General features: G+C 30.8%; 2 protein-coding genes across 2 annotated transcripts; both read right to left on the minus strand.

Annotated features, from left to right (window-relative positions):
- Positions 1-1,384: 1,384 nt before the first annotated feature.
- On the minus strand, positions 1,385-9,420 carry LOC113376474 (WD repeat-containing protein 44-like). Its single transcript, XM_026616403.1, has 10 exons — positions 9,366-9,420; positions 8,228-8,561; positions 7,144-7,696; positions 5,947-6,136; positions 5,691-5,822; positions 4,060-4,373; positions 3,603-3,877; positions 3,248-3,471; positions 2,848-3,018; positions 1,385-1,617 (listed from the first exon to the last, which is right to left on the minus strand). The coding sequence occupies exons 1-10, from the start codon at positions 9,408-9,410 to the stop codon at positions 1,474-1,476; spliced, it is 2,382 nt and encodes a 793-aa protein (XP_026472188.1). The 5' UTR covers positions 9,411-9,420; the 3' UTR covers positions 1,385-1,473.
- Positions 9,421-10,534: 1,114 nt separating this feature from the next.
- Positions 10,535-13,208, minus strand: LOC113376044. Its single transcript, XM_026615974.1, has 4 exons — positions 13,204-13,208; positions 12,999-13,116; positions 12,769-12,914; positions 10,535-10,706 (listed from the first exon to the last, which is right to left on the minus strand). Exons 1-4 carry the CDS (start codon positions 13,206-13,208, stop codon positions 10,595-10,597), a joined length of 381 nt encoding a protein of 126 aa, XP_026471759.1. The 3' UTR covers positions 10,535-10,594.
- Positions 13,209-14,366: the final 1,158 nt, after the last annotated feature.

A 14,366-nucleotide genomic window follows, 5' to 3' on the forward strand; every position in this document is an offset into this window, starting at 1 on the left:
AGCCGTATAAATTTCATCAAAATTTACTAAGCGGTTTTTGAGTTACAGTGGTCACGCGTTCAAAAAACATACTTTTGAGAAAAACGCGTTTAAAGTTTCACATTGGATTTACATACAGAAATTCGAATTATTGAATTACTTAAACCGAGTCATCTATTTCTGGGCCATTTCCAAAATTTCCATTTGCTGTTGCCTACGAAGCATTCTGGCCTCCCTAGTGTTCTCGTTGGCGCGCTGATCTGCCACTTTCACACGTGCAGCATCCAATTTTTCAGCATACTAATGGGAATTATACCCACAATTAGGTCCTAGAGTGTTCATAATCAATAATAATGATTATGTATATGTATTCAGCAATTTGTACGATAGTAGAACTAGTATTCACGGTTTTTAGGCATATTTGTTACACTAGTTGGTTGAAGCTTTTAATTTTTTCTGATTATGGATTCAATCTTGAACTACACATCTTGAAAGTGAATTATCATTGCTGAGATAGTCGTAAATCGGTTTAAAATCTTTTAAAACATCAGGAGGTGAGAGAGAATAATCTTGAGTATAAGTATCGAGCTCTCCACTTGCGTCAGCGCACGTCCACTTGGTAAGTCAGTCCAATAACTCAAAAAGTAATCATCGGATCAACTTGAAATTTTCAGAGAACATTTTCAAGATATTACACTTAATGAAAATGCAAAAAAAATAAAAATAGATTTTTCAAAAATTCCAAGTACCTCTAACCCCTTAACAAAAATTAGTTTTGTCCACTGAAGAAAAATCATTCAATTTGCCCTTTTTCTCCGTTTCTCCGAACAAGTAGAATGTTTTCGAATAATTAATAAACAGCGATTTATCTATCAAAAACATTTTATTGAATTTGAAAGTAATGTCAAAGTGACCAAAACCTTGAAAATAACAAAAATAATTCATTGTAATTTTTCTGCAATTTTAATAAATTACCCCACGGAAAATCTAAACCAATTTAATGCAATAAAATTTAAACAACATGCGTTTATAAATATATTTTTTTATTAAATTTATTGTTAGTACAATAATTATAGTTGCAATGATTGAAATTTTAATATGACTTTTCTCAATCAAAACTAATGGCTGATAAAAATATTGTATTATCAAATATAATACTTTTTTTAATTCAGAGTTTTAAATATAAATTTATTTTATTATTTACAATATATCCAAGCATAATTATATATCTAGGTTAAAAAACAATATACACAAAAAATATATAATAACATTATTCATTTTATAACCTCTAATGAATAAAATAAACCTAACAATAAAAAATACATAACGACTATTAATTCCGTAAACAAATTTGTACAAATTACAATACATATACAAAAAATAAAACATTACAATTACTCTCACAAAATATCCAGAATATAACATGTTACAACACCGAAACAATGTTAGTTTGAAATTCATTGTATTAGTGATCTAAGGATTATATCGTTTTAATTATGCGAGCGCCGATGCTGGTAATGAGCTGTGTTTAGGTTTCGTTTTGTTAATAAAAACTTTGATGCAACCGTTAAAATCGGCACTTACTAACACGTGTCCACCGCAGCCGCGTGTTCGCTGCTCCACCATCGGGTCCTCCACCTGAGGATAAATGAATTAATAGTTTAATGCAATTTCAAGATTTATCCATACGATAAAATCACATCATTATATATATATTTATATATATATATATATATATATATATTTCTTTGCTCTCAAGGGTTCAAATGCTTCCAAATTAATAAAAAATAAATCTCTAATAGTTTTAGCTCTTAATATTAACATTTAGATAGATCGAGCACCAGAATTGTTTGACAAAACTTGCCTATCTCATTTTCGCAATACTATAATAAGAAGTTGAAACATATTTTTTTCTTCTTAAGGGGTCCCCCAAACAAATTTTGATACGGGCCCCGCCAAGGCACGCTACGCCCTTGATAATTAAACTAATTTCGTGAGTTATTTATTAAAAACATACATATATTTTCCTATTTGAGTTAAAACGTCGAGAAGACAATACTGCTAAGGCTGAATTTGAATTTTTTAAAAAGATTTAAAATATTTTTAGAACTATCAAAACATAGATCTTTGAGAATTTTGAAATTACTGAAAAAAAGACTTGCTATATTTGATTTTTTTTCTTTTGAAATATTTCGGAAATTTTGAACGTTTTCAAAGCAATTGCGTTAGCTGCGTAGTGACGAAATATTGAAGCGCGTAAGCGCCGCGTTGCAATCTACCGTATAAACATTGGTACGGAACCCATTGAAATGTAAATAAAATTTATTCTTATTAAAATTTCTGGTAATTTGATGTGCTTATATCTAATGATAATTTTTGACCGCCAAATGGCATTTTTTTGCTTTTATTATTAGATATCAGAAACAGCTAAACCTGCCTTCTCAAAAAATTTATCAGTTCTTTTTTATCGGTTTTTGTTACATACAAGTAAAATGTTTTTTGAACCATTCAAATCGGATGCTCCGTTATCTCAATACTGAATTACCATTTTTGTAGTTATAACCAAAACCAATCAGCTCGTCTCCCTGTCGATACGAATAGAATGTTTTTTGTATTATTCAAATCCGTTGATCCGTGTTCACGAAATCGTCCGCAAAAATTTGTATCTGAACACACACACACACACATCCATTTTTTCGAAGATATGCAAAATTGTTCAGAAATCTTTGAAACATATAAATATACAAAAATTTTCATTTTAGATTTTTTGTGATTACTTAAGTCCAGTGCATACAAAGCCACTTTTCTTGGCACATATATTATGTCGTGTGCACCGGACTTTAGTCAATAAAATCATTAATAGAATACCTTGTTAGATGTTTCTGATAAATATGTCTGAGACCCGTTGTTAGCTGACGCTCCTTCGCGTTCCTCCACTAATTTAATAATAGAATCAGGATGAGGTGCAAATACAGCACAAGTTACAACGGCATTATGGGCTTTTATTCCTTCCCAGAAATCATTTCTATCTCTTCTTACCTGGAAATATATTGATTATTTCAATATAAATCACACAATTTTAGCACAATGTTACACCTGAAAAACTTTATCGTTTTCATATTTAAACAAAACGAAAAAAAAAATCGTTAGTAGATCAATAGTTATACATACTTTTGAAACAAAGTGTGTGAATGGTTTAACAAAGAACAGTTGAAACATGGTTATAAATAATACACAGTGCTTGTTTGTGAATTTGACAAGTCCTTACCGAACTAAATTTGGAGTAGTCATGGTGGGTCTTCCAAATATAAATGCACTGATTTTCTGAGCCACTTACGATATATTTACCATCGTGACTAAATGATGCTTTTATTTGACTGGATACATTCATATACCCTTTATATTTGCATGAGAGATTTAATTCATGCAAATCATACAATCGAATCCTACTGTCATTTGATGTTACCAAAATTTTATGCATGTTATCTTCACCTGAATGAAATAATAATTTACGTTAATTATTTGTTACATTTAAACACTATTTAATTAAACACAGCAACAAAACAACATAATATAGTATTAATAATTTATTTCAATTTTTGTTCAAGTTTTTCATTTCTTACCTGGCATTGGTTCAATGCCACTAATTTTCCTTCCAGTTGCATTTTTGCCTCTCGTTGATCGTACATGGATTTGAGTGTGATATTTCAACTGATCAGTCGTGTAGAATATGCAACGTCCATCATAGGAACCTACTACTGCAAATTGACCATTTTGACAAAAATTAGCTGCTGTAATTAATTTAGTTTGACCATCAACTTCATTCCAAACTGCTACTTTCTTATCAGGTATATTCCATAGCCTAAGTTTGCCATCAAGGCTTCCACTCAAGAAATATCTGAAAATATAATGAAGTTAATTGTTGCAATTGTATAAATACATAGAATCATTAGAGAACAAGTAAAAAATATTCTCTCTGAAATTGTTGTTCCATGAAACAATATTAACAGTTCAAAATGTATTACTATCTAAAAAAAAATAATTCAAATTATTATAATATTATAATATTGAAAATCTTACCTATCATCCCTGGGATGAAATACAATAGCCGTTACAAAATCAATATGTTGAAAACAGCATAAACACTCTTTTCTAGATATATGCCATAATCGAACAGTTTTATCCATTGAACTAGATAGTACAAAATAGTTCTTTGACCATGATACATCTAATAAATCGGAAGTATGCCCTGAATATGAACAAAAAGGCCTTGGCATAAATGGTCCAGTACCATCCAAATTTCCGAGTTCTTCTGCTGAATGTTGGGATACTAAAGACTCTTGAGATGGGGTAGGTGATACTTTCTGATCTGCATTATATTTAGTTCGCATATCCTGTTAAAACAATAAAGAAAATTTAATATTAGAACAGTACACAGACATTTATTAGAACTTAAAATAAATTTTTGTAACTGAACCGGCAAAATATCAATCAATACAGCAATACCTTCTTATAGCATAATATTCATGACTTTATAGCTAATATTTATTATTAGCTTCCCGTTGTGCAAGTTAGAGGTAAAATATGGACAAAATGGATTATATGGAGAAAATGAAACAGCGCCCTTGTTTAAAAATTCGCTAGTTTTATTAACGTTTCTGCGATAGTATAAAATAAAAAAACGCATAATAACCATCATGTCAGATGATGAGCGTCATTGTCGCAGTACGCACCATGAAAGTTTATTTTGAGAGTTTTTTCCTCACAATGGTAATAATATAGTACTATTTTGCAAGCATTACAGTAAAAAGAAAAAATATTAAAACCTTTCAAAGATGATTGGCTTTGAAATTTGCTGTTGATAACATTTTTTCTTCGCTGACTCCAAGAATGCAAGAAATAATTGCTAAAAACAGGCCAAAAATCCATTGCTTACGATGTATTACTTGTACTTTGTACTCTTTGGGTTCATGCTTCATGTGCTGATGTCCCAAAGAGGACAAAACGATTTATTTTTTCTAAAAATTAGCATCTCAGTATGTCACCTTATCCTATATCATTTTTGTAACAGGTTGCTTTTCTTCTTATAAATATGTTATTATAGTTCCTACTTAATTAAAAGACTATCTCACTGGTAGTCAATGAACCGTAGATGAGTAGAAACTATTAAGACTGGTGATGATATAAAGAAATAAATAAATTTAATTAAAAAACAAATAACTATTTTGTCCCTACTTCCCCTAGTAATCGCAAAAAATCTAATGACCTCTAAATATTTTGGCATATCTTAGAAAAAATTAATGTATGTGTGTGTGAATGGATACAATTTTTCATTCGACGATTTCGAGAACACGGATCAACCGAGTTGAATGATTCAAAACGCATTTTACTTGTATCGACAGAATAAAGAATTGGTTAAATTTTTGGGAAGACAGGTCCAGCAGATGATTAAAACAAATTTAAAAACATCATTTTTTTCAAAATTATAAAGCATAACAGCATTATTTGCGTTAAGGCACGATGCCATGCACCACTAGGTTTACTATAAAACTAGCTTTTTTTTCAGGCTGTCTTATATGCAAAGTTGTAGCTAAAAAACTCAATAGACAGTGAGGCATTCTCATTATTTATTAGTTTTTTTTTTTTAGAAGCATTCCATTATTTTATTTCAAATTTGATGCACAATTTAATTTCAATAAAATCATACTAACTTGGAAAAATGTGTATGCATCTCTTAGTACCCAAACTCTTAATAATCTATCCTGACCTGCAGTTGCTAGTAATCTTCCGCATGTACTGAATTTCATGCACCACACAGGACCCACATGCTGTCCAGACAATTCCTGTAATAATATAAAAAAGTAATGACAAGCGTATAGCTAATGCGAAAAAGGTCGTCGAAAAAGATCGTTTATGATTCTTAAAATATGATAGAATATCATAAAAAATAGAATAAACATGATTTACTTGAACACGTTGAATGCTATCAAATTCATATGGTCCTTTGTGAGAGGCTGAATTTTTGAACTTTAGACTAGGTTCTCCCGGACTTGACAATTCATCAACGTCTGTAACATCATCTCTGTGTCTAGAATGTGCTATTGATTTCGCTTTATCCATTGTTTTCTTTACAGTTGACCCAAGGAATCGTTTGAGTCTGAAAATGTTATCAGTAGTATCCAATTTCTTTCATTCCTACTACATGAATAAACCTTTTTTTTTTAAGACTACTTATAATAACTAAAGGAAAGTGCCTTTATCAATAACAAGTAGCAGATAACCACATTGGTTACAATGTACAGTGATACCCCGACATACGAGTTTCATTCATTCCGTTACCACGCTCATATGCCAAATGGTTTGTGTTTCGAAGCAATTTTTATAAATACGTTAAAATGCCATTAATTCGTTCCAGCATTGTAGTTTTTGTTAAGTTTTTTGAATATTGAAAAGAAATTATTATTAAATTTAATAATTTAATTATTGTTTTTGCCTGTCCATAAATTATACTGCCGAAATGAGTAAGACACGTTGGAACTTTTTCGGGGAGATTTTTATCCACAAGCTCTAGAACCTTACGAAATTACTGTGGCCTAAGCTCAAGTTATACCCTTCATCAACATCTTCTGTTTAATCTTAGTACATATCTATGATGTGTTACGCTCATTTTCATGTTTCAATATTTCAAGAGACATGATATCTACTTTGGATAATAAAAGTAAATAATATTTTTTATATACAACTGTAAAATCACTATTAATGTATAGTCAAAATTTCAAATGTTAAAATAATTCTCAATATACTGTGTGATAGGTGGGTAAATTGTTACTACACAATTAGTAATAATATATAATTGGCATGATTAAATATAAAATAAATTACTATCATAAAACTGCCAAGATATTTCAAAGTTAGGAATATCATTGTTACAACTGACAAAATTTTTCAAATTTTCATTTTGTCATTAACATTTTTTTAAAAAACTCCTACTCGGTCAGAGCTGGTATCTCAATTTTCGCTTGTATGTCAAAGCAATAAATCGCTTCATTGGCGGCTCGTATCTTGAAACACTCGTATGTCGGGTCACTCGTAAGTCGGGATGGTACCTGACTGTATAATTAAATATCTGGTTTAAATAAATTTTTTTTTTCAGTAACTGAATACCTAGCTGTTCCTCTGCGCAACTTGCTTGCTTCTTCACTTTCAGTTTCACCTTCTCCTAATCCCATACCTTGTGTAGGTCCGGTCATGCTTTCCTCATCACTCTCTCCTTGTTTATTAAGACTATTTGTACTAACATACTCACTTGTCAACCTCATAATATGCAAAGATAAAGGATTTATACATTGTGGTAATTTGTCTTCGGCTACACTCAGTGGCACGCGCTCACCAGTGTCTAAATTTAATACGGTAACTTGTTCCAGAATTTCCATATCTGTCAATTCCTTTCCAGAATCTGTTCTTGTGCGAACATACATGTTTAATTGCTTAAGTAGGTCTTCATCTCCTGCGGATTTTCGTCTTTCTTTTGAATTTTGTGGACTATAATATTTTAAACTCGGGCCCAAACTTGAATGGCCGCTTTGACCACTCAAATTTGGAGCCCGAACACAATGTAATACTTCATGTTTGAGGCGCTCAATTCGTTCTAGTTCTTCTGGTGATGGTCCTTCAGCACGAGACTTGTCTTCATCTTGTGGTTTCACAACATATTTACCTACAATAGAATAAATTTATTAGAGAATATTTAGAAAGACTTCATAAAAATGATTTGTTATAAATTCCATTAAAGAAAATTTGTGTGTAGTTTTATCAGTTGCTTAGGATTTTCCATCCCCGTAAACTATGCAATCTTTTATTAAATATATATCAATTACTCAAAAATTCTTAGTCATCTATCATTATAATAGCTGGATTAACAACAAGCTAACTAGTGTCTAAAATATCGTTATGTTCCTTGCTCCACATGTTAAACATTGCGCTATCTAGCTATGCAGCAATATGCAAAAATTCTATATGAAATCATGTACCTAACTTAAACATCATTTTCTGCATGAATATCTATAGATCTACAGATATCAACTTATATAACAATGCATTCACATGAATTAGGAAAACAGTTACAATATAGTATATAGTATATATATACACACACACACACACCACACACACACACACACACACACACATATATATATATATATATATATATATATATATATATATAATATGTCGTAAATAATTTTACCTTTTGTTGCCATCCACAAGTCAAGTGACCTCATAGTGGTGTTAGATCTTGACAACCCACTACCATTTCTAAATTTATCAAAAATAATTGCATTATTATGATTGTTCGTATGACTAACACCGTTGGATCCATTAACATTGTTTTTACTATTAGATAAGAAGGAATTTATACTTTGATGACTAGATTTATCATTAACTTGATGGTTCGATATCTTTTTATTGGAATTGGTGACATCAAGTGAGTGCTCTAACTCTCTGGTAAGGGATTCGATGGTACTGGCTGGACTTGGTAATGGGCTACCACTTTGTGGATTGAAATCATTCAATGACGAAGCCTGCAATTAAATGCAACGAATTTCATTCAAATTAATATATTTCGATATTTTCAAAAATTGGCTATTCAAAAATTCGTGTACAACTACAAGAGAAGTTAGTTTTCATAATTTAGATTATTTTCAGAGATACATCTGTTTAACCACAATTATCCTACTATTTCCTTCCTCTATTAAACTTTAAAGACGTTTTTCTCGAAATTGTCTTTTTTGATACGATACCCAAGATTTCAACTTCTAATCAACCGATTTACTTAAAACTTTTCAATATCTTCTTAATAGACTTCTCTTCAGTATGGACTACGCCCATCTCCAAATTCACATTTTAACTATTTTTTTAAAAATTCGAAAATATAAAAAAAAAATCAGACAGTTGCTATTTTGTGAAAAAAAAATTCAAGTTGTCCATAGTACATACGATAGCGACATTATTATGGAACAATATTATATATACATACTTTTCCTCAGATTATTTTGAGAGCTAAAATCATTAGTATAGACAGGTGCCAATTTTTCGAGAACTCCACTTTATTACCTTTTAGAATTCAAACTTTGACTATTTTTATTTTCTTTATATATTCTCAAAATATTAATGAATTACATACATGAAAAAATATAGTGAAAAAATCCAAAATTGCATAAAGTTCATGTCTCTAAACACCTAGAATATCCCTTAATTATTTCTTATTATGGATTCAACTTTAGACTAATGTGGTGAAACAAAACAAAAAACGAGTTAACATATTCTAATTTATCTTAGAAAACAAGAATTTTATTCAAATCCATATCTAATATTTTCAAACTTACTTCAACATTAAGACTGTTGTTTACCATCCTTCTTAACCCGGTCATTATACATGCGATCTTCATTACAGAGATGCCGTCCGATGTTTCTTCTTTTTCCTCGGCGGCGCAACTGGTCCAGGTGAAGCATCGTCTTTGCTTTATTCTTATTGGTTACTCTTTGTACTGCAATTACATCTGGTTCTTGCAGTTGTCTCGACTCTATATTACCATTACCATCACCATCATACCGCGAATGGTCTGTATCAGGAACATTTTGCGTACACATTTGCGTTATTTCTGGCCCTGAAGAATTATTAGTCTGTTTCCGATCCGGTAGAAGTCAATATTTCATTTCTGGATTGAGCATTTTTCACGCCGTTAGTGGCGCATTCTATATTTTTTTACTTGAGTGAATGGATTCAGAATCTTTTGAGTCTTTCGAACATAAGATACAATAGATGCCGATGTTGCTGGTAGTAATGACGGGTCTCGACCAACACTCGTACCTGAAAATAGCAATATGAAGCAAATAATTAAATTGACTAAAACAATATAAACAAAAATAACTAATAGGCTAATATAAAGTCAAAAAAACAATTACAAATCTGAGAATTTAGAACCCATCTAGTGTAAACGCATATTAAATGAATACTTTCTTTGTCTTAGAGAGAATAATTAGCATTAATAATTAACACAATAGTGTTTTGAACGATTTTATTGAAAGGTATTACTGAAGCATGAATGCATGAATTGGATGCAGCAATGTCGGCAATGCTTATTTTTTACTGAAACCATTGCCATTTATATCTACAAATCATTACTGTTTGACAATAGGCTATCCGAGGCTGAATATCGAACGTGGAATTTCTGATTTCAATCTTATAATTATCACAAATCCAGGAAGTGATATTTATTATCACTTTTTCACGGCGGATAATTCATACAAGGACGTAAGCGACTAAAGCGACGTGATCTGAATCAGAGGTTCCTGGTTCGGTATCAGCTTCGAGCAGCCTGACGTCAAGCAGTGATGACAACGGTTTTCACTTGGAAATATAGATATAAATATGCTTCCAAGTAAAAATAGCTCTCATTCGGCAATGCTGCATCGCCCTATTACAAAAATTGTAATAATAAAATTTATCACACAGAGATGAGACAACTTTTTGAGCCGCCTTCTGCAAAACCCACAACTTAATCAAATCAGCACTTAAGTTCTGGTTACTATTCAAGCGATTTAAAAAATAATATTAATAAAAATAAAGACTAATACCTGACGGGTCTGTCGCTCCAGATAGTATTCGGCCGATCCGTCCTAACGACGTCATACTTTGCATGCTGACCGTGTCATGTTCAATTATCCTATAAACCAAATAATCATTTTATTCAAAGCATTCTTTCATAATCGATTATGACCGACCGCTTAGCCCAATAGCCGTCACAGAAATGAAGCTACTTCCCGAAGCATAGGCCATTCTTCATCAAACTCTTTATGCATTTTTCATTATAAATTGACTTATCATAATGCTGATTGTCTTCATGCTTCCACGGTTGCATTTTTCATAAAATTCGTCTATTGGGTTAAGTAGCTCTAGTCAATTATTTACATAAATATAAATTACATATAAATACAAATTTTTACAACGCGCTCAATTTAAATTGCACAAATAATATTTCAACAAGAAACAATTCTTTTTTTAAATTTAATTTGTTTATTGGTATAATTCACATATAGGTACCCACCTACATACGTACTGTATGTCAGTCAGAAACAGATTTTTCTATAATATCTATGTTGTGACTAATTTTTATGTATTTTTTTCTCTTATGTGCTTATGCAAAACCATGAGAAAATATTGCTAATAATATGCAAGAGAACGTAAACATTTTGATTGAATGTTGGTATTTACGCCCGGCGGAGAATCTACTAGGAATAATAATAAACAAATGCACTTTCTTTTGCAACTTAACTCAACGTTAATAAATATATTATAGTTATGAAGGTAATTATTCCATTTTATTCCTGTAGCAAAATAATGACTCGAAAATTTAGTAATACGATCTAGTAATTACAATATATTTGTATGGCGTGCAAACGGTGGATTTATTAAAATTGATGCTTATGCTTTTGAACGAAGTTTAATAAAAGTGTTCATACCGTTGAATTTGGAAAAAGATCAGTTTGACACAGTGAGTACGAATAAATTTTATCTATAATAAATATGTATTGTTCTTGACTTTTGTTTTCTCGATCTTGTTCACCGATTTGATTTTTGGTCAACCGAAATAGAAATGTTCTTTGATCTTTTGGTTATACTACAGCACATTTGTGATTGTGACATATATAAAATACGAATTCAAATTTAACCCTTTTCACTCGGATGCTGCGCCGCTCCGACGGCAAAATACATATTAATTTCGGAATTCTCGAGTGGAAGAAGATAAAAGAAAAAAAATTTTGAATAAGGGGAAAAAAGAAAAACCATTTAACGTGAATTTCGATTCGATATTTCGATTTATTACGTATCATTAATAACATTTTAAATTTAGAACATCATAATAAGTTGAGATCATTAAGTTCTGTATGAAATTATTAAAAAATTATAGATAATTTATAGATATAGATATAGATATATATAGATAGATATAGTTATCCTTTTTAAAATAGATATTTGTTAGGGTTTGATAACGAAATATGTTTCATTTTATTTCCTTGAAAAACATATCATTAACGTTACACTGATCGGAGAAGAGCAGTCTCTCGATGCAAATTCTTTATCGATATTTTGATTTATTACGTATTTTAAAAAAATTATCAAAAATATGAATTATAGATGTAGGAACCGATTCTGCCGCATAACAGAGAAATGTTAAGACAAGGCCATGTTTTGAAGAACTTTCCATACAAAAATTGACAAAAGCCATGTGGCTGATGTGCAGTCAAGCGTATTTCTCAGGTGGTCAGATAGAAAACCTAACTTAGAGTCTTTCTGACTCAGCTCCATAACATACGAGTGACGTTGCAGCAGTATGTGTGAAACGCCTGAATGCACAGCATATACATAACATTTTGACAGTGTTCAATATGATTCAGTAGCCTAATGTATGGAAGTTGGAGTGTAACATGACCTGGCCTTGCCATAACATTTTTCTGTTATGCGACAGAATCGGTCCCATAGTTATCTTTTTTGTAACTTATTTGTTATGGGTTGTTAACGTAATGCGTCTGTTCTTTAGGATTTGACTCTACCTCGGTAAGTCTAATATACGTTCAAAAATCGCAAATAGATTATTCAAACGCTTCCCGAAAAAAAATTAAACCCAAGTTTCGTATGCAATGCCCATGGATTGCATGAAGTAGCCAAAAATAATTAAAAAATTTTTTTTACTCTTAATTTTAATTTATAATCTGTTATTTACTAACCGAAAGGGATGAGTAGTTCGCGGCGCCGGGAAAACGCCGTCGACCGAACTTCCTTGGGATTCGGGAGTCGAATTATTTGTTGGGCCATTATCGTCTTCATCGGCTTGCATGCACTGCCGAAGTTCGTGAAATTTTCGTCTTCCATTCTGAGAAAATAAACAGAAAATCGATTTATTCATGATGAATAATCTAAAAATTTCCTCAAAACAAAATCAACAACGCGACAATACCTTATGAATTTTGTTGATTTCTGGCGTTATATCATCGGAATTTGGTTTAAGATTGAGTTGCTCTTTTGTTTCTACATCATCATTACAGTCGTCCTGTGATCTTGGCGTTTTCGATTTCCTACTTTATATTTCAATTAAAAATTATTATTATTATAATTAATACGGTACGTATTTCGATAGATTAGATTAATCAATATCTGCACACTGCATGTTCAGAAACAAGATTACTAAATATAATACTTTTATCTAAGAAGCGCAAGCGATTGAGAGCTGATTTCTACTTATCAATATTGCCCTTCAATAAAAATATTATTTGAAGCGAATTATTGCTTGGGAAATATATGAAAAATTATTGTAGATGAATAAAATTAATAATTATTGTAGCTGAATAAGATTAATAAACTAGTGGTGCATGGCATTGTGCTCAAAGCAAAAGCTGTGCTGAAACTTCCCGTACCAAAAATTAAAGTTTCTAAAAAAGACTCAATTCTTTTTTCAGAACAGAAAAAAATGATTTTTTGTGATTTTTTAAAATTTTTGAAAAAAAATTACCTTTTTGAACATTTAATTTTTATACTTCCAAATATTTGAATATTTTGAACTTTTATTTAAAGCAATCGAAATGAAAATCAATCAAGCGCGTGGGCGCCGCTTCGCATTAAACGGGTAAACATTGATACGATACGGAACCCATAGAAATGCAAACAAAATAGGTTCTATTATTAAAATATCTATAAAATATGTGATAATTTGATATGCATATGTCTAATGATTATTTTTGAACGCCAAATTGCTAGACAGCTAGACTAACTTTTCAAAAATTTCATCAATTCTTCATTTTAATTATTCAAATTGATTGATCTGTGTTCTCGAAATCGTCGACGAAAAATTGTATACGCACATACATACACACACCCACACACACACATACATTCATTTTAAAGTATGCCAAAATGTTCAGAAATCTTTGAAACGTTAAGATATATAAATATTTTCATTTTCGATTATTTTGCGATTACTATAACTTTTACCTACTTTACCCTACGGGAAGTTAATTATTGAAGACGAATGAATGAATAATTATTGTGAGTGAAAAAAAAGTATTGTGGACGAAATGTAGTATTGTTTTACCCTACATAATACTAGAATTCATTCAATACAATTCCATTATACAATTATAATTTCAAATTTCATACATTTGTAGAATAATGAAATGTAGTATTTATTGTAGGTGAATAAAATGTAGTAATATTGTAGCCTGCTTAATATTACATTTCATTCACTAACAATTTCATATTTCATAACAAAATTGTAAGAGAGTGGAGTGTGTAGTATTATTGTAGCCTACAATAGTTTTACATTTCATTT

This window comes from Ctenocephalides felis, unplaced genomic scaffold, assembly GCF_003426905.1.
Source record: "Ctenocephalides felis isolate EL2017-DRISC unplaced genomic scaffold, ASM342690v1 CF-g0.4_SCAFFOLD_01886, whole genome shotgun sequence".
NCBI classification, from domain to species: Eukaryota; Metazoa; Arthropoda; class Insecta; order Siphonaptera; family Pulicidae; genus Ctenocephalides; species Ctenocephalides felis.